Source organism: Ranitomeya imitator, chromosome 1 (genome assembly GCF_032444005.1).
Source record: "Ranitomeya imitator isolate aRanImi1 chromosome 1, aRanImi1.pri, whole genome shotgun sequence".
NCBI classification, from domain to species: domain Eukaryota; kingdom Metazoa; phylum Chordata; class Amphibia; order Anura; family Dendrobatidae; genus Ranitomeya; species Ranitomeya imitator.
In genome coordinates this window covers 1,125,333,290-1,125,361,115 of record NC_091282.1, presented here as the reverse complement: position 1 = coordinate 1,125,361,115, position 27,826 = coordinate 1,125,333,290, and the positions used below count along the sequence as shown (strand labels likewise).

The window sequence follows — 27,826 nt, the reverse complement described above, 5'->3', positions numbered from 1 at the left end:
ACGGAAGTGTCCATATAGATGAAGTACTTGACCCACATTCTATAACCCAGTATACTTACATTTGACTTGTCTTTCTTGAATACAAGGAATTCCTGAGGAATGTATGTTGGCAGTGGCTGAAGACTGAACATCGTCCTCTTGTGGAACGCTGTTAAACAACAACTCCATGCAGTCAAGTCATATATGGCTCATGCAAAAATAACCTAATGTTATACATTTCTCCAGTATTACACTGTAATGATACTTTATAAATTACCTGGTATAATATGGCCATAGAAGGAAAATTGTGCAAAATTTTCAATTAAACCCAATTGTATTTTTATCCCTAATTGTATGAATTTATGGAAAAAATGTCCTCAAAGGTGGGCAAAACCAAAGCGCATGCCAGTTAATGAATTTGGTCTTTTTCTTAGTGGCGTGCCCTTTGCTAGTACTGATTCTCCAGTCCGGGACTGGTGTAACATTTCTGGCGGAAGATACACCACTAAAGTGACCTAACTTACTATAAATGCGGCGGTCAGGAGTCGCCACACCCCGTCCTGCTCACTTTTGGGGAGCTTAGCTGGCTGGCGTGCAAATGCCAAAAACAGCAACAATTTTTGCCCAAGAGAAATTTTTACCCTTTGTTTTTTAGGCTAACTACAGATCAATACCCCCGTACATAGTGGCCACTGACTGTCTGGCCCTATCTATAAGATCACATGGGCATATAAAAAAATTGTCTGCACTTCATCCAGAAAAAATGGGCGATTTTCATCTTGCTCATCATCCGCATGCCGTCCATTTTAATGCATCAGCAGTTATTAAAAATTACAAGATCTAATTCAGTTTCCTACGGTAAAGAAACACTCCCAATATTCTTTCATTCTAAACCCGTGTAACAGCGTACACCGTAGTGTCAGTGTGTTAGACGCTCACTGATCGCCGTGTTCCCAGCGCGGTTCCGCGCCCCTTCTCACACGACTTCTGTGCTGACTCCACGTGTAAGCTCGAAGTGGGTTTATCCTCCGTCAGACATAATGAACAAATAAATACATGCTGCCATTATTTTCCTGTGGAATTCAGTCCGTGAAGAAAACTCGCAGAACATTCCAACTGAGTAGCATTGGACAGAGAGCTGTTGCTTTTTCCATGAATAGACCGAAAATGTTATGTGAACTTAGACTAAGGCCATATTCACCATTTGTAAGCCAAAACCAGGAGTGGGGATAAATACAGAAGTGGTGACATGTTTCTATTATACTTTTCCTCTGAATGTCACATGCCTAGTTTTGGATTACAGATACTGAGGTAAAAAATATAAAAATTGACCAAATACTGAACGTGTGACCGAAGCCTAAAATAGAGGGCAGTTGTTTTTGCCTATTACCAGAGCAGATCACTAGGGGCGCTAGCGTTCCTGTTTCTATGACCACTAGGGGGAGCTAGGAGCAATCCGGCAGTCCTAATACTGTTCCGTTGCTCACAGGATTGTCACGTGTCCATGTTCTGAACACTAGAGCGTACCTCCGTAGCCTCCTGTTGTCTGCTATCCTCGGCCGGCTTGTAGCAGCTGATGCGTCTCCGAGTCCACATTCCTTCAAAAAAATGGCGTCTGTTCTTGGCCGGAGCCCAGTGCAGTCCCTGCTGTCGTAGGCGTCACGCACTTCCTCTGTCACTGCCTCTGACCAATGGGCCGCGGCTTGGTTGATCTGGTCGCCTCAGCGGGGTAGATTTTCTGCAGCTGACGATGGCAGAGGGGCGGGCTGTGTGAGTGCGGAGACGGGAGAACCGGCCGGACGGGAACGGCGGCCAACAAGTTCCTCTAAGACCGAGCTCCCGACGACTCCATGGAGAGGGCACAGCGAGGAAGATGCCCGCCGGCCCTGCTCCTCTGCGGCCTCTGTGTGCTGCTACTCCCCGGCCTGGTGCCGGCTATCCAGGAGGACGACGGGACTCACCGCAACCACGAGCCGCCGCTGCCCCAGAGACCCGAGGAGGTGGCCCGGGCGGAGGTGAGGCCTGGGTTATATGGTGCGAATGTGTGTATGTATGTTAATATAGTGTGTGTACATATATATATATATATATATATATATATACACACACATGTGTATGTATAGTAGTATAGTGTGTGTGTATATGTATGTGTTATATGGTGCGAATGTGTGTATGTATGTTAATATAGTGTGTGTACATATATATATATATATATATATATGCACATGTGTATGTATAGTAGTATAGTGTGTGTGTATATGTATGGGTTATATGGTGCGAATGTGTGTATGTATGTTAATATAGTGTGTGTACATATATATATATATATATATATATATATATATATATATATATATACACACATGTGTATGTATAGTAGTATAGTGTGTGTGTATATGTATGTGTTATATGGTGCGAATGTGTGTATGTATGTTAATATAGTGTGTGTACATATATGCACATGTGTATGTATAGTGTGTGTGTATATGTATGTGTTATATGGTGCGAATGTGTGTATGTATGTTAATATAGTGTGTGTACATATATATATATATATATATATATATATGCACATGTGTATGTATAGTAGTATAGTGTGTGTGTATATGTATGGGTTATATGGTGCGAATGTGTGTATGTATGTTAATATAGCGTGTGTACATATATATATATATATATATATATATATATATATATATATATATATACACACATGTGTATGTATAGTAGTATAGTGTGTGTGTATATGTATGTGTTATATGGTGCGAATGTGTGTATGTATGTTAATATAGTGTGTGTACATATATGCACATGTGTATGTATAGTAGTATAGTGTGTGTGTATGTGTTATATGGTGCGAATGTGTGTATGTATGTTAATATAGTGTATGTATGTGTATATATATGGTAGTATAGTGTGTGTGTATATACAAGTGTATGTATAGTGTGTGTGTATATACATGTGTATGTATAGTGTGTGTGTATATACACATGTGTATGTATAGTGTGTGTGTATACACATGTGTATGTATAGTGTGTGTGTATATACATGTGTATGTATAGTGTGTGTGTATATACATGTGTATGTATAGTGTGTGTGTATATACATGTGTATGTATAGTGTGTGTGTATACACATGTGTATGTATAGTGTGTGTGTATATACATGTGTATGTATAGTGTGTGTGTATATACATGTGTATGTATAGTGTGTGTGTATATACATGTGTATGTATAGTGTGTGTGTATATACATGTGTATGTATAGTGTGTGTATACACATGTGTATGTATAGTGTGTGTGTATATACATGTGTATGTATAGTGTGTGTGTATATACATGTGTATGTATAGTGTGTGTGTATACACATGTGTATGTATAGTGTGTGTGTATATACATGTGTATGTATAGTGTGTGTGTATATACATGTGTATGTATAGTGTGTGTGTATATACATGTGTATGTATAGTGTGTGTGTATATGTATGTGTATGTATAGTGTGTGTGTATATGTATGTGTTATATGGTGCGAATGTGTGTATGTATGTTAATATAGTGTATGTATGTGTATATATATATGGTAGTATATAGTGTGTGTGTGTATACATGTGTATGTATAGTGTGTGTATGTATGTTAATATAGTGTGTGTGTATGTGTATATATATATATATATATATATATATATATATACATGTGTATGTGTTATATGGTGCGTATGTATGGTAGTATATGTGTGTGTGTGTGTATATACATGTGCATGTATGCTAGCATAGAGTGTGTGTGTGTGTACATGTGTATGTGTTATATGGTGTGTGTATATTATTTATCTATATATATACTCGTGTATGTGTTATATGGTGTGTGTGTGTGTGTATATATATATATATATATATATATATATATATATATATATATATATATATATATATATATATATATATATTTCACAAAGAAAGAAGAGTCCAGGTGCAGAGCCTCCCAGGCAAATACCAAACTTCAATTCTAAAAAAAGAAAAATTGGAGGCAGCACACCGTTCGTAGTGAAAAGGAGCTATTTAATCCGCCCAGAAAGCGACGTTTCGGTCAAGCCTTGAGAAAGGTTCCAGTTGGGACCGAAACGTCGCTTTCTGGGCGGATTAAATAGCTCCTTTTCACTACAAACAGTGTGCTGCCTCCAATTTTTCTATATATATACATTTTTTTCTTACAGACGACTGGACAGAGGGTGACGCTTCAGGATGGAGCCCGTTTTTTGTTTACAAGCTATAAGATATTATATACATACATTAGGCTATGTGCACACATTCAGGTTTTTTTCGCGGTAAAAACGCATACATTATGCATCCTATCATTTACAATGCATTCTGCATGTTTTGTGCACATGATGCGTTTTTTTTTCCGCAAAAAAAAACGCATCGCAGTAAAAAAAAAAAAAGCAGCATGTTCATTAATTTTGCGGATTTTCTGCATTTTTCCCGCTATTCTATGCATTTGGGAAAAACGCGTGAAAAACGCATGTGGATTTCTGGCAGAAATGTCCGGTTTTTGTCAGGAAAATTTCTGCAAGAAATCCTGACGTGTGCACATACCCTTACAGTTAAAATAGACAGCTTTTAGTAAACTAAGTTTCTTCTGTGACTTTAGTGACCTTGTTTTACTTTAGTCCCCCTTGAACAGCACAGTGTGATCTGCTGACGGCTTCCATTCTGCTTTGTTATACTCACTATACCAAAGCATCCTTGTCTGTAGGTGATAAACTGACGGGCAATCTGTAGCCCTCGTGGCCATGCAGCTGGCAGGTGTAGTGGCTCCTGTTAGGCCTCAGGTTGGTATTGCCACCATCATGTCTCATGGAGCCGATTAAGAGTAAGTGCAGACGTTCAGTAATCGGCAGCACATGTCCGCTGCACCCAAAGCGCTGCCAGCTATTGAATGCAGGCGATTCCGCATGTGTTCATTGAACTGTGTGGATTCACCGCATCCTATACATTGCACGAGTGAGATTTACCTTAGAGGCTCACGTCTCTGTAGGAGAAATAGACATGCTGCTATCTGGAAAGACGCGCTGCATGTCCGTCTCTGGGTGAACCCCACGCATAGTGGTATGGGATTTCTTGAAATCCCATCCACTATGCGTGGGGTTCACCCACAGAGACGGACATTCAGCGCGTGAACCCCACGCATAGTGGTATGGGATTTCTTGAAATCCCATCCACTATGCTGTAACATTTGGACACTGCACAAGTACGCAGCATCCAGCCCGCAGCATTTACTGATCGTGTGCACCTACCCTAAGATATAGAAGATTCCCCCTTCCTGTAGCTAAACGCTTACATGACCATTGACTCTTTAAATTGCCTGGATCAGTTATCGCTGATCCTGGTCATTACTGCAGGATGTCGACAGAATCCTCACAGCTGCAGCACTCGGCCTTTTCTTCTGACATAGGGCTGAGTTGCACGTAAATGCTATTTATATTAGTTGTCAAAATTTGCAGATAAGCTTCTGCTCAAATAGTTGGGTCATGATTATAAGAGAAGTGAACCATCCGTTTAAGGCCAGTTTCACACGTCGGTGGCTCCGGTACGTGAGGTGACAGTTTCCTCACGTACCGGAAACACTGACTCACGTAGACACATTAAAATCAATGTGTCTCTGCACATGTCAGCATGTTTTCACGGATCGTGTGCCCGTTTGAAAAACACGGAGACATGTCAGTGTTCGGGGGAGCGCACGGATCACACGGACCCATTAAAGTCAATGGGTCCATGTAAAACACGTACCGCACACGGATGAGGTCCGTTTGCCGTGCAGGAGACAGCGCTACAGTAAGTGCCATTTATTTCTTCTCTTCAGCAGCGTTCGCTGGAGCGAAGGAATGAAAAATCTTTTTTTTTTTTTTTTTTTTTTAACCCCTTCCCGACCCATGACGCCACGTAGGCGTCATGAAAGTCGGTGCCATTCCGACCCATGACGCCTATGCGGCGTCATGGAAAGATCGCATCCCTGCAGATTGGGTGAAAGGGTTAACTCCCATTTCACCCGATCTGCAGGGACAGGGGGAGTGGTAGTTTAGCCCAGGGGGGGTGGCTTCACCCCCTCGTGGCTACGATCGCTCTGATTGGCTGTTGAAAGTGAAACTGCCAATCAGAGCGATTTGTAATATTTCACCCATTATAACGGGTGAAATATTACAATCCAGCCATGGCCGATGCTGAAATATCATCGGCCATGGCTGGAAATACTAGTGTGCCCCCACCCCTCCGATCTGGCCGGTACACTGCTCCGGCTCCCCTCCGCCCAGTGCTCCGCTCCCCCCCGTGCTCGTGTCCGCTCCCCCCGTGCTCCAATCACCCCCCCGTGCTCCAATCACCCCCCCGTGCTCCAATCACCCCCCCGTGCTCCAATCACCCCCCCTGCACTCCGATCCACCCCCCCCCGTGCTCCGTTCCACCCCCCCGTGCTCCATTCCAGCCCCCCCGTGCTCCGTTCCACGCCCCCGCGCTCCGTTCCACACCTCCCGCGCTCCGATTCCCCCCCCCGTGCTCCGATCCCCCCCCCCCCGTGGTCCCCCCCCACCCTATCATACTTACCGATCCAGCCGTGGTCCCGTCCGTCTTCTCCCGGGCGCCGCCATCTTCCAAAATGGCGGGCGCAGTGCGCCCGCCGAATCTGCCGGCCGGCAGATTCGTTCCAAAGTGCATTTTGATCACTGAGATATAATCTAGCTCAGTGATCAAAATAAAAAAAATAATAAATGACCCCCCCCCCCCCCCTTTGTCACCCCCATAGGTAGGGACAATAAAAAAATAAAGAAATTTTTTTTTTCCCACTAATGTTAGAATAGGGTTAGGGTTAGGGGTAGGGTTAGGGGTAGGGTTAGGGGTAGGGTTAGGGCTAGGGTTAGGGCTAGGAATGTGCACACGTATTCTGGTCCTCTGCGGATTTTTCCGCTGCGGATTTGATAAATCCGCAGTGCTAAACCGCTGCGGATTTATGGCGGATTTACCGCGTTTTTTTCTGCGCATTTCACTGCGGTTTTACAATTGCGATTTTCTATTGGAGCAGTTGTAAAACCGCTGCGGAATCCGCACAAAGAAGTGACATGCTGCGGAATGTAAACCGCTGCGTTTCCGTGCAGTTTTTCCGCAGCATGTGTACAGCGATTTTTGTTTCCCATAGGTTTACATTGAACTGTACACTCATGGGAAACTGCTGCGGATCCGCAGCGTTTTCCGCAGCGTGTGCACATACCTTTAGAATTAGGCTATGTGCACACGGTGCGGATTTGGCTGCGGATTCGCAGCAGTGTTCCATCAGGTTTACAGTACCATGTAAACATATGAAAAACCAAATCCGCTGTGCCCATGGTGCGGAAAATACCGCGCGGGAACGCTGCGTTGTATTTTCCGCAGCATGTCAATTCTTTGTGCGGATTCCGCAGCGTTTTACACCTGTTCCTCAATAGGAATCCGCAGGTGAAATCCGCACAAAAAACACTGGAAATCCGCGGAAAATCCGCAGGTAAAACACAGTGCCTTTTACCCGCAGATTTTTCAAAAATGGTGCGGAAATATCTCACACGAATCCGCAACGTGGGCACATAGCCTTAGGGTTAGGGTTGGAATTAGGGTTGTGGTTAGGGTTAGGGGTGTGTTGGGGTTAGTGTTGTGGTTAGGGGTGTGTTGGGGTTAGGGTTGTGATTAGGATTATGGCTACAGTTGGGATTAGGGTTAGGGGTGTGTTGGGGTTAGTGTTGGAGTTAGAATTGAGGGGTTACCACTGTTTAGGCACATCAGGGGTCTCCAAACGCAACATGGCGCCACCATTGATTCCAGCCAATCTCGTATTCAAAAAGTCAAATGGTGCTCCCTCACTTCCGAGCCCTGACGTGTGCCCAAACAGTGGTTTACCCCCACATATGGGGTACCAGCATACTCAGGACAAACTGCGCAACAATTACTGGGGTCCAATTTCTCCTGTTACCCTTGTGAATCTAAAAAAATGCTTGCTAAAACATAATTTTTGAGGAAAGAAAAATGATTTTTTATTTTCACGGCTCTGCGTTGTAAACGTCTGTGAAGCACTTGGGGGTTCAAAGTGCTCACCACATATCTAGATAAGTTCCTTGGGGGGGTCTAGTTTCTAAAATGGGGTCACTTGTGGGGGGTTTCTACTGTTTAGGCACAACAGGGGCTCTGCAAACGCAACGTGACACCCGCAGACCATTCCATCAAAGTCTGCATTTCAAAAGTCACTACTTCCCTTCTGAGCCCCGACGTGTGCCCAAACAGTGGTTTACCCCCACATATGGGGTATCAGCGTACTCAGGAGAAACTGGACAACAAATATTGGGGTCAAATTTCTCCTGTTACCCTTGGGAAAATTAAAAAATTCTGGGCTAAATAATTATTTTTGAGGAAAGAAAACGTATTTATTATTTTCACGGCTCTGCATTATAAACTTCTATGAAGCACTTGGGGGTTCAAAGTGCTCACCACACATCTAGATAAGTTCCTTTGGGGGTCTAGTTTCCAATATGGGGTCACTTGTGGGGGGTTTCTACTGTTAAGCCACATCAGGGGCTCTGCAAACGCAACGTGACGCCCACAGAGCATTCCATCAAAGTCTGCATTTCAAAACGTCACTACTTCACTTCCGAGCCCTGGCATGTGCCCAAACAGTGATTTACCCCCACATATGGGGTATCAGCGTACTCAGGAGAAACTGGACAACAACTTTTGGGGTCAAATTTCTCCTGTTACCCTTGGGAAAATAAAAAATTGCAGGCTAAAAGATCATTTTTGAGAAAATAATTTTTTTTTTTATTTTCATGGCTCTGCGTTATAAACTTCTGTGAAGCACTTGGGGGTTCAAAGTCCTCACCACACATCTAGATTAGTTCCTTTGGGGGTCTAGTTTATAAAATGGTGTCATTTCTGGGGGATCTCCAATGTTTAGGCACACAGGGGCTCTCCAAACGTGACATGGTGTCCGCTAATGATTGGAGCTAATTTTCCATTTAAAAAGCCAAATGGCGTGCCATCCCTTCCGAGCCCTGCCGTGCGCCCAAACAGTGGTTTACCCCCACATATGGGGTATCAGCGTACTCAGGACAAACTGGACAACAATATTTGGGGTCCAATTTCTCCTATTATCCTTGGCAAAATAGGAAATTCCAGGCTAAAAAATCATTTTTGAGGAAAGAAAAATTATTTTTTATTTTCATGGCTCTGCGTTATAAACTTCTGTGAAGCACCTGGGGGTTTAAAGTGCTCAATATGCATCTAGATAAGTTCCTTGGGGGGTCTAGTTTCCAAAATGGGGTCACTTGTGGGGGAGCTCCAATGTTTAGGCACACAGGGGCTCTCCAAACGCGACATGGTGTCCGCTAACAATTGGAGCTAATTTTCCATTCAAAAAGTCAAATGGCGCGCCTTCTCTTCCGAGCCCTGCCGAGTGCCCAAACAGTGGTTTACCCCCACATATGAGGTATCGGCGTACTCGGGAGAAATTGCCCAACAAATTTTATGATCCATTTTATCCTACTGCCCATGTGAAAATGAAAAAATTGAGGCGAAAAGAATTTTTTTGTGAAAAAAAATTACTTTCATTTTTACAGATCAATTTGTGAAGCACCTGAGGGTTTAAAGTGCTCACTAGGCATCTAAATTAGTTCCTTGGGGGGTCTAGTTTCCAAAATGGGGTCACTTGTGGGGGAGCGCCAATGTTTAGGCACACAGGAGCTATCCAAACGCGACATGGTGTCCGCTAACGATGGAAATAATTTTTCATTCAAAAAGTCAAATGGCGCTCCTTCCCTTCCGAGCCTTACCATGTGCCCAAACAGTGGTTTACCTCCACATGTGAGGTATTGGTGTACTCAGGAGAAATTGCCCAACACATTTTAGGATCCATTTTATCCTGTTGCCCATGTGAAAATGAAAAAATTGAGGCTAAAAGAATTTTTTTGTGAAAAAAAAGTACTTTTTCATTTTTACGGATCAATTTGTGAAGCACCTGGGGGTTCAAAGTGCTCACTATGCATCTAGATAAGTTCCTTGGGGCGTCTAGTTTCCAAAATGGGGTCACTTGTAGGGGAGCTCCAATTTTTAGGCACACGGGGGCTCTCCAAACGTGACATGGTGTCCGCTAAAGAGTGGAGCCAATTTTTGATTCAAAAAGTCAAATGGCGCTCCTTCCCTTCCAAGCCCTGCCGTGCGCCAAAACAGTGGTTTACCCCCACATATGAGGTATCAGCGTACTCAGGACAAATTGGACAACAACTTTCGTGGTTCAGTTTCTCCTTTTACCATTGGGAAAATAAAAAAATTGTTGCTAAAAGATAATTTTTGTGACTAAAAAGTTAAATGTTCATTTTTTCCTTCCATGTTGCTTCTGCTTCTGTGAAGCACCTGAAGGGTTAATAAACTTCTTGAATGTGGTTTTGAGTACCTTGAGGGGTGCAGTTTTTAGAATGGTGTCACTTTTGGGTATTTTCAGCCATATAGACCCCTCAAACTGACTTCAAATGTGAGGTGGTCCCTAAAAAAAATGGTTTTGTAAATTTCGTTGTAAAAATGACAAATCGCTGGTCGAATTTTAACCCTTATAACTTCCTAACAAAAAAAAATTTTGTTTCCAAAATTGTGCTGATGTAAAGTAAACATGTGGGAAATGTTATTTATTAACTATTTTGTGTCACATATCTCTCTGGTTTAACAGAATAAAAATTCAAAATGTGAAAATTGCGAAATTTTCAAAATTTTCGCCAAATTTCCGTGTTTATCACAAATAAATGCAGAATTTATTGACCTAAATTTACCACTAACATGAAGCCCAATATGTCACGAAAAAACAATCTCAGAACCGCTAGGATCCGTTGAAGCGTTCCTGAGTTATTACCTCATAAAGGGACACTGGTCAGAATTGCAAAAAACGGCAAGGTCTTTAAGGTCAAAATAGGCTGGGTCTTGAAGGGGTTAATGTTGTTAAAATAAAGTTCCCGGTAATCTCCCCCCTGCCTCCCCCTGTGCGCCCGCCCGCTGCCATTAAAATACTTACCCGGCTCCCTCGATGCTTCCTCTCAGCGTCGCAGCTCTTCCTGTATGAGCGGTCACGTGGTGCCGCTTATTACAGTGATGAATATGCGGCTCCACCTCCCATAGGGGTGGAGCCGCATATTCATCACTGTAATGAGCGGCACCACGTGACCGCTCATACAGGACAAGCAGCGACGCTGAGCATCGAGGGAGCCGGGTAAGTATTTTAATGCCAGCGGGCGGGCGCACAGGGGGAGGGAGGGGGGAGACTACCGGGAACTTTATTTTAACAACAACAACAACAACAAAAAAAAAAATGATTTTTCATTCCTTCGCTCCAGCAAACGCTGCTGGGAAGAAGGAATGAATTCTGGATTCAGCACCCAAAGCAGGGGACAGCGCTTACTGTAGCACTGTCTCCTGCACGGTGCGTGTGGTACCCAGTCGGCACTCGGATGGCACACGGCTGCCGCACGTGTGCCAAACTGATGTGCCACGTGAGCACACGAACACGGATAACTCCGGTACCGATTTTTCCGGTACCGGAATTATCTGGACGTGTGGGACAGGCCTAAGAGGAATTTTCTGCATTTAGCTGGCTACTTTAGGATGATTTCTCACAAAAGAGATTGAAATCCTAACCATGAAGTAGCAGAATATGGCTATGTTCACATTAGCGTTGTGTGGCGCAGCGTCGGGCGCAGCCGCAGCGACGCATGCGTCATGCGCCCCTATATTTAACACGGGGGGGGGGCGCATGGACAGGCGTTGTCTTGCGTTTTGTGACGCATGCGTAATTTTGGCGCAACTGTCAGGGCGCAGAGGACGCTGCATGATGCCATTTTTTTCTGCGCCAAAAATCATGCAAAAATGTTATATGGTTATATGGTATGTTCTTTTTATTACCTCGTGCGGCAGTAAATTCCGCCAGCCCCACATTACTCGCCTGTTTTTTTTTACAAATTTACATAACGACCGCATGTCCAACTAGCATTCATTGCTGAAGGAATCTAACAGCAGTGCCACTTACTGAAGTGCAGGTTTTTACACACAAGAAAGCTTCCTCACCTCCCCAAACGGGCGGATTTTGGGTGACTGTCGCATGTCAGTCCTCAGCTGCACCAAAAAGTCAGATTTTGCGCTCCACTGTAGTAACTTTGCTCGAGTTCTGAAAATGAATTGGACAAAATCATCAGGATAATGAAAACCACTTCCATATTGTTGTTGTACACTAGAGTAAACATGGTGCAAAAAAAAAATGCTAAAAATCCAAACTTCAAAAAGGCGTAAAAGAATGATGAATCCGAATCACCGTGTTCTCTCCATGGTAGAATTGAGCACGGTGGCGCAGTGGTTAGTAGCACTGGAGTCCTGGGTTCAAGCCCCACCAAGGACAACATCTGCAAAGAGTCTGTATGTTCTCCCCGTGTTTGCGTGGGTTTCCTCCGGGCACTCCGGTTTCCTCCCACATTCCATAGACATACAGATAGGGAATTTAGATTGTGAGCCCCATCAGGGACAGCGATGATAATGTGTGCAAATTGTAAAGCGCTGCGGAATATGTTAGCGCTGTATAAAAATAAAGATTATTATTTGTGAAACGCAAACTGTAAAGGGGAGTTTACTTAAGAGCCGCACAGCTTCCTCATTCCTGGGACATTAATATTCTGACGATTAGTTGGCATCATTGTGTGTGCCATGAAATACCATCGTGAGTTGCCCGGCTGCATTATTAATGAGCAGCTGTGCCTAGCGCAGAGATGTTAATGCTCCGCTGGAGCCTGCCGGGTGCTAGTCATTATAAGGCTAAGAACAGATCGCAGTGTCCGGACTGGCAGCTGGGGATCCGAACTCGAGCCACGTAGGTGCGACCTGTAGCTGGTCCACATATCACAATCTGTACTCGGATCGTGAATGTTACATATGTGAAAGAGGTCTAATAAGGTGAATGTTTTGTTTTTAAATTGCAAAACTACTGCAATCTTAATATCTTTTGCTCATGGACATGATTTATACAGTAATAAGATGCCATCTTTTGGAGAAAATCTGTTTGTGAATTTTTTTTTTCCCTTCAAAATGTCTAACTACCAACTGTGAGTGGTATTATTGAAAAGTGGAAACATTTAGGAATCGGAGCAAGTCAGCCATTACTGGAGATCACATGAAGCTAAAGAACGGGGGTCACCAAGGCTTGAGGAGAATAGTGCATAAAAGTCACCAACACTCTGCAGACTCCATAACTGTAGAGTACCAACCTCCTCTGGTATTAACCCCTTCAAGACCCAGCCTATTTTGACCTTAAAGACCTTGCCGTTTTTTGCAATTCTGACCAGTGTCCCTTTATGAGGTAATAACTCAGGAACGCTTCAACGGATCCTAGCGGTTCTGAGATTGTTTTTTCGTGACATATTGGGCTTCATGTTAGTGGTAAATTTAGGTCAATAAATTCTGCATTTATTTGTGATAAACACGGAAATTTGGCGAAAATTTTGAAAATTTCGCAATTTTCACATTTTGAATTTTTATTCTGTTAAACCAGAGAGATATGTGACACAAAATAGTTAATAAATAACATTTCCCACATGTTTACTTTACATCAGCACAATTTTGGAAACAAAATTTTTTTTTGTTAGGAAGTTATAAGGGTTAAAATTTGACCAGCGATTTGTCATTTTTACAACGAAATTTACAAAACCATTTTTTTTAGGGACCACCTCACATTTGAAGTCAGTTTGAGGGGTCTATATGGCTGAAAATACCCAAAAGTGACACCATTCTAAAAACTGCACCCCTCAAGGTACTCAAAACCACATTCAAGAAGTTTATTAACCCTTCAGGTGCTTCACAGCAGCAGAAGCAACATGGAAGGAAAAAATGAACATTTATCTTTTTAGTCACAAAAATTATCTTTTAGCAACAATTTTTTTATTTTCCCAATGGTAAAAGGAGAAACTGAACCACGAAAGTTGTTGTCCAATTTGTCCTGAGTACGCTGATACCTCATATGTGGGGGTAAACCACTGTTTGGGCGCACGGCAGGGCTTGGAAGGGAAGGAGCGCCATTTGACTTTTTGAATCAAAAATTGGCTCCACTCTTTAGCGGACACCATGTCACGTTTGGAGAGCCCCCGTGTGCCTAAAAATTGGAGCTCCCCCACAAGTGACCCCATTTTGGAAACTAGACCCCCCAAGGAACTTATTTAGATGCCTAGTGAGCACTTTAAACCCTCAGGTGCTTCACAAATTGATCTGTAAAAATGAAAAAGTACTTTTTTTTCACAAAAAAATTATTTTCGCCTCAATTTTTTCATTTTCACATGGGCAGTAGGATAAAATGGATCATAAAATTTGTTGGGCAATTTCTCCCGAGTACGCCGATACCTCATATGTGGGGGTAAACCACTGTTTGGGCACACGGCAGGGCTCGGAAGGGAAGGCGCGCCATTTGACTTTTTGAATGGAAAATTAGCTCCAATTGTTAGCGGACACCATGTCGCGTTTGGAGAGCCCCCTGTGTGCCTAAACATTGGAGCTCCCCCACAAGTGACCCCATTTTGGAAACTAGACCCCCCAAGGAACTTATCTAGATGCATATTGAGCACTTTAAACCCCCAGGTGCTTCACAGAAGTTTATAACGCAGAGCCATGAAAATAAAAAATAATTTTTCTTTCCTCAAAAATGATTTTTTAGCCTGGAATTTCCTATTTTGCCAAGGATAATGGGAGAAATTGGACCCCAAATATTGTTGTCCAGTTTGTCCTGAGTACGCTGATACCCCATATGTGGGGGTAAACCACTGTTTGGGCGCACGGCAGGGCTCGGAAGGGATGGCACGCCATTTGGCTTTTTAAATGGAAAATTAGCTCCAATCATTAGCGGACACCATGTCACGTTTGGAGAGCCCCTGTGTGCTTAAACATTGGAGATCCCCCAGAAATGACACCATTTTGGAAACTAGACCCCCAAAGGAACTAATCTAGATGTGTGGTGAGGACTTTGAACCCCCAAGTGCTTCACAGAAGTTTATAACGCAGAGCCATGAAAATAAAAAAAAAAATTATTTTCTCAAAAATGATCTTTTAGCCTGCAATTTTTTATTTTCCCAAGGGTAACAGGAGAAATTTGACCCCAAAAGTTGTTGTCCAGTTTGTCCTGAGTACGCTGATACCCCATATGTGGGGGTAAATCACTGTTTGGGCACATGCCGGGGCTCGGAAGTGAAGTAGTGACGTTTTGAAATGCAGACTTTGATGGAATGCTCTGTGGGCGTCACGTTGCGTTTGCAGAGCCCCTGATGTGGCTTAACAGTAGAAACCCCCCACAAGTGACCCCATTTTGGAAACTAGACCCCCAAAGGAACTTATCTAGATGTGTGGTGAGCACTTTGAACCCCCAAGTGCTTCACAGACGTTTACAACGCAGAGCCGTGAAAATAAAAAATCATTTTTCTTTCCTCAAAAATTATGTTTTAGCAAGCATTTTTTTAGATTCACAAGGGTAACAGGAGAAATTGGACCCCAGTAATTGTTGCGCAGTTTGTCCTGAGTATGCTGGTACCCCATATGTGGGGGTAAACCACTGTTTGGGCACACGTCAGGGCTCGGAAGTGAGGGAGCACCATTTGACTTTTTGAATACGAGATTGGCTGGAATCAATGGTGGCGCCATGTTGCGTTTGGAGACCCCTGATGTGCCTAAACAGTGGTAACCCCTCAATTCTAACTCCAACACTAACCCCAACACACCCCTAACCCTAATCCCAACTGTAGCCATAATCCTAATCACAACCCTAACCCCAACACACCCCTAACCACAACACTAACCCCAACACACCCCTAACCCTAACCACAACCCTAATTCCAACCCTAACCCTAAGGCTATGTGCCCACGTTGCGGATTCGTGTGAGATATTTCCGCACCATTTTTGAAAAATCTGCGGGTAAAAGGCACTGTGTTTTACCTGCGGATTTTCCGCGGATTTCCAGTGTTTTTTGTGCGGATTTCACCTGCGGATTCCTATTGAGGAACAGGTGTAAAACGCTGCGGAATCCGCACAAAGAATTGACATGCTGCGGAAAATACAACGCAGCGTTCCCGCGCGGTATTTTCCGCACCATGGGCACAGCGGATTTGGTTTTTCATATGTTTACATGGTACTGTAAACCTGATGGAACACTGCTGCGGATCCGCAGCCAAATCCGCACCGTGTGCACATAGCCTAATTCTAAAGGTATGTGCACACACTGCGGATCCGCAGCAGTTTCCCATGAGTGTACAGTTCAATGTAAACCTATGGGAAACAAAAATCGCTGTACACATGCTGCGGAAAAACTGCACGGAAACGCAGCGGTTTACATTCCGCAGCATGTCACTTTTTTGTGCGGATTCCGCAGCGGTTTTACAACTGCTCCAATAGAAAATCGCAATTGTAAAACCGCAGTGAAATGCGCAGAAAAAAACGCGGTAAATCCGCCATAAATCCGCAGCGGTTTAGCACTGCGGATTTATCAAATCCGCAGCGGAAAAATCCGCAGAGGACCAGAATACGTGTGCACATTCCTAACCCTAGCCCTAGCCCTAACCCTAACCCTAACCCTACCCCTAACCCTAACCCTACCCCTAACCCTACCCTTAACCCTACCCCTAACCCTAACCCTATTCTAACATTAGTGGAAAAAAAAAAATTTCTTTATTTTTTTATTGTCCCTACCTATGGGGGTGACAAAGGGGGGGGGTCATTTATTATTTTTTTTATTTTGATCACTGAGATAGATTATATCTCAGTGATCAAAATGCACTTTGGAACGAATCTGCCGGCCGGCAGATTCGGCGGGCGCACTGCGCATGCGCCCGCCATTTTGGAAGATGGCGGCGCCCGGGAGAAGACGGACGGGACCACGGCTGGATCGGTAAGTATGATAGGGTGGGGGGGGACCACGGGGGGGGGATCGGAGCACGGGGGGGGGAATCGGAGCGCGGGAGGGGTGGAACGGAGCGCGGGGGGCGTGGAACGGAGCGCGGGGGGGCTGGAATGGAGCACGGGGGGGTGGAACGGAGCACGGGGGGGTGGATCGGAGTGCAGGGGGGGTGATTGGAGCACGGGGGGGTGATTGGAGCACGGGGGGAGCGGACACGAGCACGGGGGGGAGCGGAGCACTGGACGGAGGGGAGCCGGAGCAGTGTACCGGCCAGATCGGGGGGGTGGGGGGGCGATCGGAGGGGTGGGGTGGGGGCACACTAGTATTTCCAGCCATGGCCGATGATATTTCAGCATCGGCCATGGCTGGATTGTAATATTTCACCCGTTATAATGGGTGAAATATTACAAATCGCTCTGATTGGCAGTTTCACTTTCAACAGCCAATCAGAGCGATCGTAGCCACGAGGGGGTGAAGCCACCCCCCCTGGGCTAAACTACCACTCCCCCTGTCCCTGCAGATCGGGTGAAATGGGAGTTAACCCTTTCACCCGATCTGCAGGGACGCGATCTTTCCATGACGCCGCATAGGCGTCATGGGTCGGAATGGCACCGACTTTCATGACGCCTACGTGGCGTCAAAGGTCGGGAAGGGGTTAACAGCACAGAACTATGCTCTAGGACAGCTGTCCCCAACCAGTAGCTCGGGAGCCACATGTGGCTCGCGGTCCCATGAATTGTGGCTCGCGGCTGTCTGCCAGCTTGGTGCATTAGCTCCAGATTTAGCAAACTGGTATGAAGAGCATATCTCAAAATGGTGAACTTTGTGAGTAGCTCTGCGAAGAAGAGCAGATTTGGGTACACTTCTACTGGTCTTGGGGGTTTAGAGATAATTTAAGTATGGTATGCTGGAGACAGGATGATACTACTGGTCAGAGGAGGTGCTTGAAGATGATTTGACTGTGTTGGGACTGCGTGATGGGAGAATGCTGAATGTAGTGGGGTGTGGTGGGAACCCCTGGATTTTGGTATACTGCTTCGGGGGGGTTTCTGTGGGAAAGCTTTGGTTATCATTATACCCGTAATGGGGGCTTTGGTTGCTACTACTGTGAGGGGGTAGTAGCTGTATGTGGCTCGCGACCCTCTTGCAGAGCTGAATGTGGCTCTCAAGGTCAGAAAGGTTGGGGACCACTGCTCTAGGACCTTCATTACATGGGTTTCAGTGGGAAAGCCGCTGCACGCAGCCTTACATCACCAAGCACAATGCCAAGCATTGCATAGAGTGGTGTAAAGCCGCCATCACTGGACTATGGAGCAGTGGAAACGTGTTCCGTGGAGTGATAAATCTTCTCTATCTGGCAGTCTGATGGGTCTGGTTTTGACGAATGCCAGGAGAAAGTTACCAGACTATTGTGCCAGCTGTATAGCTTGGAGGACAGATAATGCTATGGGGTTGTTTCTCGGGGGGTCATCATATGCCCATTAGAAGAAAGTAAACTGCTGGAGGAAGTCTTCCTCTGTAAGTCCATCTGTGGTCCATCATGTTTTGGGCATTATTCCACAAATGATTTTTTTCCTTTTGACTTTCAAAAAGCATAGATGGCTACTCTTCTTATGGGCCTTGTTATAGCATAGATTGTCGGTGATAAATCTACAGCCCACAACATTGATATGTAGCCTTCAGCAATGTACTGTGAGCTGCAAACTGGGTGTTACACCAGAGAGAACCATTGACACACACACTTTATTTTCTTACCTTGTATTGGGAAGTCAGCAAATGGTAAAAAATCATGTAGAAAAGCCAATTCCCCTTTTAAGAAGTACGATACTACTGTTTGCTCGTCCTGTTTGTGTCATGACCTCTTACTGAATGTCCAGGTCAATGAAGTGATGGACATTTCGTCATCGATACGTTTTGTGCCAATGTTGGTTCCAGCTTTCCACTGTATCTTCTACAGGGGCTGCAGCGTTCATGATGAGACCTTTTATTTTCTCCTTCGTTGATCTGGTTAATTAAAAAGAAATGCTTGTGCCTCCTGCAGAAAGGCCATGGCCTGCTGAGCAGTCAGCTTCTCTATCAGATCATTGCTCCTAGGGGTTTCTGCTGCACTCCTTCCGCCGTTTCATTGCTGTATTGTGAAGGCAGAGAGTATGTCCATCCTGAGCCCATCAGCTATCATGATTCAGTCCTAGAAGGATTACCAAAGATTGTTTCATGGCTCCGAGGTTTCTTTCTTTTCGGGTTATGTGGTGTAGTCGTAGTGCTATGGGAGCCGAGCAGATAGCACAAGGTGCAAAGCTTAGTCCTAGAATTGTCTCTAGCCTCTGGGGTCGGGATTCTTTGTCCAGCTCTATGCACAGAATAATGAAATATTAGGGTTATTCTGGTGCAACCACTGCCCAATAGCAACAGAGGACACATTAAGGCAACGGGTTAACACAAAGATTGCTCCCTTATGCTTAAAGGGGTTTTCCCACAGGTATCCTCTATCCATAGGATAAGGAACAAACTCTTGATCAGTGGGGAGTCCAGCTTCAGGAACCCCAAGAATTGCCAAGATTGGGGCTTTTTCGTGCCCAGCCTGAATGGAATGGAGGTCAGTCATGGGCACATTGATGCTATTCTTACTCTGTCAGCTGTAGCTTAGCTCTCTGTACGTGGCTACCCTGACAGTCCCATAGAGAATGAGTGGGGCCCATGATCCACCGCTGCTTTATTCAGACTGGGCCGCAGAGCCCCATTGTCAGGATCGCTGGGAGTCTCAACGGTTGTCCCCCTAGTGATCAATGTTATCCCCTATCTGATGGAAGGGGGATTTACCTTGTGATGCCTCAATCAGTGTCAAATAGCTCCAAAAAAGGGAAAGCTTACTTATTGAAAGATTTGGCAAAACTGGAAACTAATTAAATCGGATTCCATTTTTTATTTATTTTTTACTTTTCAGAGGAACATTTTAAAATCAGCAATGCGGCTGGCAATGGCTTCTGCTCCACTTCTCTGTTGCACATCTTCTCCATAATGTCACCACTTGATCTCCCATTGCCGTACATGTTGTTTTCTCTAGGAATGTCATTGGACAATTTTGATTGCTTTTTTTTTTTTATAACTGGCTACAGCAGACGTATCTTCCCCATTTACTACAGTATTAGCGTCCTTTCTTGTAGCGTCTACTGTTAAATGTATTCAGCTGGCAGTGATTTTCCATCGTCTTCGCTGCCAATCTTACTCTATAAGTTGGCTTAGTCATTTTCCTCTTGACAGCAGTGCTCTATCGTACTCCCTTGTGACCGTTTCCCATACACATGCACTTCTATATGGGCTGCTGGATGTTCCCATTACACTGAATATTGGGTCAGCTCGCCAGGACGGGTGGCAGACTGTATGTACACTGGATTTTATGTACCTGCTGGAAATACTTCTGGCTGAAGTCGGTTATTCCAGTAATGATTTATTATTAGAAAGTAACCCCAATTTAATACGCAGACTGATTGTGATTATGTGCAAGTGCGGACTGCCGGGATGTTATTTGGTCTCATGGTTATGTTTCACCTTGTTCCACAGCAGAATCCCACCCAGCCACCTGCTGTACATGTTGGGAATGCAGACTTCAGCCCCACGACTAACCTGGGCTTCATCCATGCCTTTGTAGCGGCCATATCTGTGATCATTGTGTCAGAGCTGGGAGATAAGACCTTCTTCATAGCTGCCATCATGGCGATGCGCTATAACCGCCTGACCGTCCTCGCTGGAGCAATGCTTGCCTTAGGACTGATGACTTGTTTATCAGGTGACTTTTTTAGCATAGTTTATTATGGCGTCATGTGTTTTAGCATAATGCTCATGGCTACATTGACAGCATAGAAAGATATTGGTAAAAAGAACCTAAATTGAATGTGGAAAACGCCAAAGGTATGTCTGCCATTCACTTGTTAAATGTATAATCCGTGGGGGGCTGACTGGTGAGATCCCCACTGATCCCAGAAATGGGGACCCCGTGTTCCATGTCTGTTTGGAGTAGTAGTGCACGTGCATGATCACTGCTCTGTTTCCTATGGGAGCTGTGGATATGCACGCACACTGCCACTACTGCAGAAGTCTATGGAGAAGTAGTCATGCATTACCGCTCCATTCACACAATTGACATCTATTCTTGGATTGTGGGGTCTAAGCAGCAATGTCCCCTTCAGTCACACATTTATCACCTATCTCTTGACATTTTAGGTACAAATTATCATTTTGTGGGACCCCTTTTTAAGAAGGGTTAATTCTTGTTGTCTATGACTACATTACTTCCGCTGCTTGATGCTTTTTCTTTGTCCCCCTCCTTAGTGTTGTTTGGCTATGCCACCACAGTCATCCCCAGGGTTTACACCTATTATGTATCTACGGCTCTTTTTGCGATATTCGGCATTCGAATGTTACGGGAAGGGTTAAAAATGAGTCCAGATGAAGGTCAGGAGGAGCTGGAGGAAGTTCAAGCTGAAATCAAAAGAAAGGATGAAGAGGTACTTATCAATCTGATTTTGTTAACCAGGGTGATCACTCTTGTTACTTTGTACAATTTTCGTCAAGCTGCATGTACTGTATTGTACAGATATTCTATGTTCCTTCTTTCTTTCTTTTTTTAATCTCCAAGCTTCAGAGAACCAAGCTCCTGAACGGTCCCAGTGATGTGGAAAGTGGAGTTGGACCAGCGGTTCCCAAGAAAAAATGGATGCAGTTCATCTCCCCAATTTTTGTCCAAGCGTTCACTTTGACGTTCCTGGCAGAGTGGGGGGATCGCTCACAGCTAACTACTATTGTCTTGGCTGCCAGAGAGGTTAATATTTTTTCTTTGGAAAATTTTTATTTTTAATAGATTTTAAATCTATATATCACAGTACAAACTGCACACATTACATGTTTAGATCTGATGAGGCTGATGTACTTGCTCTGAAATTACAGGAATGGCAATATAATCCTCTTTGAAGGGTTACTCTAAATCTGGTATGTAGTTAGATTTAGCTGGTGTGTAGTGAAGACCACTCCCAGATTTTAATGTACATTAACCTCATCTTCCCAGGACCACCTCTCTAAAAGCCATTTTTTCATGATCATTTTAAATAGTCATCTCCAACAGCTTTGGTGATTTCTATTGCTAGTAACTGCAACCGTCATGGTGTTTTCCCTGCAGGACCCGTTTGGTGTCGCTGTTGGTGGTACTGTAGGACATTGCCTTTGCACTGGGTTAGCAGTCATTGGTGGAAGGATGATTGCACAGAAGATTTCAGTTCGAACCGGTAAGTAGACAAGTTGATTTGTTTTTTATTACTTTTAACAACTACCGTAATTGGGAAATAAATTCTATATTAACTCTTCAGTACATGTACAGGATCATATAATGGCCGGCCATAAGCTGGCTATACACATCACTTGGCAATGCGCTCTTCGCTGCTTCATCCACTTGTAATCTGCAGTGACAGAGGATATGCCATCGTCAATGTGCCCAATTTCTAATTCTCCCAATATGCTTTTGAAGGGGTAGTTTTGGGGCTCCCAATGTACTTTATACCTTCTGTTTTTAAGACTAGAAAAAATAAATAAGGCCCTCCTCTACATAGTGATAGTGTAGTCTTATGTTCCGTCTGTGAAGTGTTGAGATCCTTATGCTGAAGGAAAGAGTTTTCTTCTAACCAAACTGCACGTTATTTCCCCTGTTGGGATCCATTCTTGTTATAATATATGGACAGGATCATAGATGTGTGAATGAGCCTCAAAGCAGGAAACGATTCGGGTAGATTCACAAATGTCACTGGTTCTCTCTGCTTAGTCTTCTGCTTCAGGTCTGGCCAGATTCTAGAATCCCATGTTCTCCGGGCTAAAGCCCCCCAGCCCTATACATATGAGATAGCAGTTGGCCTAATGATTTGGACAATCGCTCTCCCTCCTGACTGCCCCATATTTGGGTTCGGTTGAGTGCTCCTGTGTAGAGATGAGCAAATAAGATCGGGTCAGGGCATTTCGGCAAGCTATAGCGCTTACTGAATAAGCTGCAGAGGGACCCTGGCTTCCGGAATCGCTCCGGCTGATCAGCTCTTTGGCTCCGCATCTGCATGTGTCGCGGCTGTGTGACAGTAACGACGCATGCATGGATTGCTTGTTTGTTGTGACTGTCACACAGCCGCGACACATGCAGCTGCGGAGCCGAACAGCTGATCAGCCGGAGCGATCCAGGAAGCCAGGGTCCCTCTGCAGCTTATTCAGTAAGCGCTATAGCTTGCCGAAATGCCCTGACCCGATCAAATTCGCTCATCTCTACTTCTGTGTTCTTTGAGTGGGCAGCTGCCAGAGGTTTTTCTCAGAGAACCAAAGGTTTGGTTGCTGAAATTCATTTAATGGTGGAGGCACACACATTAGACTAATGGCCAATATCTGCAGACACAAATTACTAATTCAGGCCAGTCCAGCCCCGAAGCTTAGGTGGTCTCCACCACAGCGGACTCTACTGTGGACTCGTGCTCTTCATTCACATGAGTGCCGTACAGCACCTGGCCTCGGGTTATATTTGTGTGTGGAAATAGATAGATTTAGATCGGTTGGATTGATAAGTGAGTGAAATTTGCAAAGCAAAATATCCAAACCAGTCCTAACTTGTCTCGTCTGTTTTGTTCCTCTTTTTCAGTGACTATCATCGGTGGAGTAGTTTTCCTTGCTTTTGCTTTCTCAGCTTTATTTATAAGTCCGGATGCTGGTTTTTAGCTTTTTTTTTTTTTTTTTTTTTTCTTCATGAATTCAGATTGTGGAAAGAGACTCTTTTTTGTACTGTAGCTGTATATAATGTACAAAGGTGTAGATGAGGAGATTTCCTCTGTACAGAATCACTCAATGCTGGTGACTATTTTTGTTTTGTCTCAAGTTTTTGACTCCTGTTTTCCTTCTCCTTTGTGAATTCAGCCATATTTACAGATGTAAGGTCAACTCTACCCTTAGCATTTTGTCATCGTTTTGCTTGCATTTTCTTGTGAAACGGGTACCGATTCTACACACTTAAAAGCAGGATCTGGTCTGCTGTCTACGTCATGAGATACCTTAAAGCTATTATTGAAGTATTTGAAAGGCATAGTTTTCCTCGTAAACGTTTATCCTCAAGCATCTCACCAACACTATTGTGCCATGACCGGGTGCAGTATCCAGAATGTAGAAGTTGTCAATATTTGACATGTCTGTTCAGTTTGGTTAACAGCAGAAAAGTCTTGGTTTATGGATGTGAAATGTTTTGCTGAGGAAATAAAATAGAAAAATGTTTTATTTGCTTGTCAGGCTTGTTGAAAGAAACCCACAGTGTTTTTTTGTTTCTAAAGAAGAAACTGATTTAACATGGCACTCTAGAAATATTCTTTTTTTCCGTGCGTAATGCTAACTTACCAGCAATGTTCTAGTATTTTGGTTTTATCCCATCTCTGTTACATCCAATCATTTTGAACCTGATCACAGGTAGTTCTGTGTGTGGATTCTCCAGTGTATGCTTTCAGGAGAAGTTTTGACTATGCTGCTCCTGCTTGTTAGAGCTGACATGGAGAAACCTGTTACTAGCAGAGGGCAACACATAAGATACTCAGAATGCAAATCATGGCTCAGCAGTTCTGCACTACACTGCACTTACCGGTAATATAGATCAGTAATGAGACTGTGCCCTCTGCAAAGCCAGGGGTATTACAGGAAGCCTATCAGAGCAGAAGGAACCGAGATGGCCGACAACTCATAATTGGCATGTATACTAAAGCATGTTTTTTCTTATGAACAGCATTTAATTGAGTTGGGCAGAGCTGTAATGCCAGACCCATCCCAGGGGCAGTCGGACCCTCACCGTGAGATGCCAATCATGACTTTCACCTATGGAGTGAAACTTTATATTAATTTACCTCACTTTCTGTTAATGTACAATAGAATGTTGTCCAGGGTTTCCTGCCACAAAACTATAAAAGAGAAAGTATTACAAATTCTGCATGTCTCTTACACGTATTTTCATACTGAAGGTGCTGTAACATTTTACCCCAGCACAAGCTCAGTTCCTAATCGTTTACCTGATCTTATTCGGCTGCATTATTTAATATCTGCCAGGGCTGTGAAGTCGGTAAGCAAAACCTCCGATTCCACAGCACTGGTCACTACTGAGCATGTACATAAAGTGCAGCACAGATTCATCTCCGCTAAAAGCCGAGATCCTTAGATCCAGAACAGAAAAAACATTTATAGGACATTTCATAACTTTCCCAAATTTTTATGAAAACACTTACACCACATCCTGCATTGTACTACTGAACCCAATTTATTGTATATTTTTGGAATCTGCCCAGTTTATACAGACTCCACCAAAATGGACACAGACTCAGGTTCCGCAGCCCTGATGTCTGCTCAGCTTCAGTATTATAGGTTCTTTCTTTCTTTCACCCCACCATTCCCCCTCCATCATTAGTGCCCGTAGTCAGATGCCTGTAATGACATTTTAACCTTAAACTCTCATCCTGATTGGCAGTGACCCAAACTAAAAGTGGCAATACACATTAGAAGACTGATGCTTTGGCCGTTCTTTCAGCTGGCAGCCATCTCCGTCAACACTCATGTGTTCTCTATGAAAAAGAAGTAAAATTCTTCAATGGGGTTCATGAATTTAGCATAAAGAAAAAAAAAGTGTTTATGGCTTTGACTTGTTGCATTAATTATTTTTGTTTTAAACACAAAATTAATATTATGCAAAAAGTATGCTGAATTAACTATCGTACATGAAATTACCTTAGGGGGGCATGGAGTATATTTGCAACAATATAAAACATTGCAAATGATAAGTAAGCTGAAATCATCTGGAAACCCTACTCATAATGGCAAATGTAAAGCTAAAAGCAGGCAGTTCATATACAATAGACATAAAAAAGGTGCAAATCAAAAGAAGAATAAGGTGCAAATGAAAACCAGCAAAAACTAGAAAAAAAGGGCACAAATGCAATAATGAATGTTGCCCTATATGTTTGCTGCAGCTACCACTGTTATTCAGCTTACATATCTGGACCCTCGGTAACGTGGTCTTTCAGGATGAAGTGCAGCGCTACACACACCTTCAGGAATATTTACTGTAAGCGGCTGAATACAGAGGAGCGGGGACGCCGTGTGTAACTTACCGCACAGCCATACTTCATCTTGTGACTTACAGTTGATGTGTACGAGATGTAATTAGCCGTATGGTTAATCTTACCTTGATTTCAGTGCTTGGTGAAGTAAACACTAAAGAGTCCCACAGCAACTGAAGCTGCATTCCACCACTTACACGGCTCAAATGAAATATGAGTTAATGAAAAAATTATGTTTAACTGTTGTAAATTATTAAAATATTTTTGTGATACCTTTTGTCTGTCTAAATGTTTTATAAAGAGTGGGTCCAGTATAGTGTCACCTGGGGAAAAAGTACAGCATGGCTCCTCAGACTAACAATATACGCGAAGCACGGTCTAGTAGAGGATAGGACCCCTATATGCTACACCTGCTTGCTGAACCCTTGGTGTGTCCATGAGGCTAGGTGCACCATTCCGTCCTTTGGTTCTGCATGCCTCTCTCATTGGTGACTGACACTGCTGGCTTGCCTGGAGCGAGCACTGTCTGCAGAGAAAGCTCAGGTAGGCCAGCGCTTCACTCACCAGTGAGGTGGAGACATGCAAGACCAGTAGGTGGAGCAGTGCACTGAGCCAACACCCCAATTTGCATATTTGATTTAATTTCTGTTTTCTATTCGCCACGACAGCACCCACTAGAGAGAGAGGGGATCCGCCCCTAGGAACAGGAAACCTACAGAGAGATAAAAGGGGCGGCCCCCCCTCGCTCCTCAGTTGGTTTCCTGTTCCCAAGGAGGGAACCCTCAGAGAGAATCTCTGGAGCTAAGAAGAGGAAAAGCTCGCCTGGAACACAGCCTGTACGTCTCTGTTGAGCGACAGGGGCCCCAGAGCGAGCATCAGAGACGGGGGTTCCTGTTGGTTCCCCCCTCATCTGGATACATCAGCATGCCGGGATCACAACAGTCTCCCTGTTGGGAGACCGTTGGTTTTTGCTCCACCGCCTAAAGAATCCCCGTCAGCACACCAAGTAAGTGTCGCTATGGAAAGCGCTTACCCTCCGGCCACAGTGGGGCATGAACGGCCGCGGTAGCAGGAGCTTCTCTTCCTCTGCAGCATAGAAGGAAGACGCGCGAGCACACATGCAGGCGCTGTATGGTCGGCGTACCCGGATGTAAAGAGGAACTTCCGGGTATGCGGGGTCAGCTGAGCGTGCTGGCGTGGACGCCTTGGCGCTCAACAGCGGTGGAGAGGACCAATAAAGTTGGTCAGGTAAAAAAAAAAAAAAAAAAAAAAGGGGGGAGGAAAGATGGGGGCGTGTATCCCTTGTAAGAACGGCTCTATATAAGGCTGAAGACACATGGCACTGTGCGCACCATGTCGTCTCAGGAAGATATTGAGCGCCCACTGGAGGTTGTAATCCTGCCTAGTGGTGATGCTAATAAGAAAATCAGCGGACACTCAAAAATGAGTGATTCCACGGATAAATCAGGGAAAAAATCGTCCCGTTCCAAACCCCAGGCCGACCAGACAACTCTGCAGCCGGTATATATTTTATTTTCCGGATAAGTGTATATATAGCTTCATATCTCTTACAGTAGTCTCCTCTGCTTGTGTCTTTTTTATAGGCTAAGCGGACGTCAAAATCTAAACATAAGCAGTGTAAGATATGTAATGAGCCCCTACCTGACTCATATATTAAGGAGCTATGTCAACATTGCATTGATAACACTTTACAGCAGGAGAGTTCGGTCAGGATGAATGACATACGTCTCATGATCCGGGAAGAGCTTCAGTCCTTGAGGGGTAG

The 27,826-nt window shown here is 44.2% G+C and overlaps 1 protein-coding gene across 2 annotated transcripts; it reads left to right on the top strand.

Moving 5' to 3' along the window:
• The first annotated feature begins 1,472 nt into the window (after positions 1 to 1,472).
• Positions 1,473 to 26,312, top strand: TMEM165 (transmembrane protein 165). 2 transcript variants are annotated; one of them, XM_069744460.1, is made up of 6 exons: positions 1,473 to 1,994; positions 20,498 to 20,723; positions 21,266 to 21,441; positions 21,573 to 21,755; positions 22,110 to 22,215; positions 23,598 to 26,312. In XM_069744460.1, exons 1-6 carry the CDS (start codon positions 1,830 to 1,832, stop codon positions 23,672 to 23,674), a joined length of 933 nt encoding a protein of 310 aa, XP_069600561.1. In that variant the 5' UTR covers positions 1,473 to 1,829; the 3' UTR covers positions 23,675 to 26,312. The 2 variants fall into 2 exon arrangements, with proteins under 2 accessions (XP_069600561.1, XP_069600562.1); XM_069744461.1 differs by having other exon boundaries at positions 1,680 to 1,994; positions 20,501 to 20,723.
• Positions 26,313 to 27,826: the final 1,514 nt, after the last annotated feature.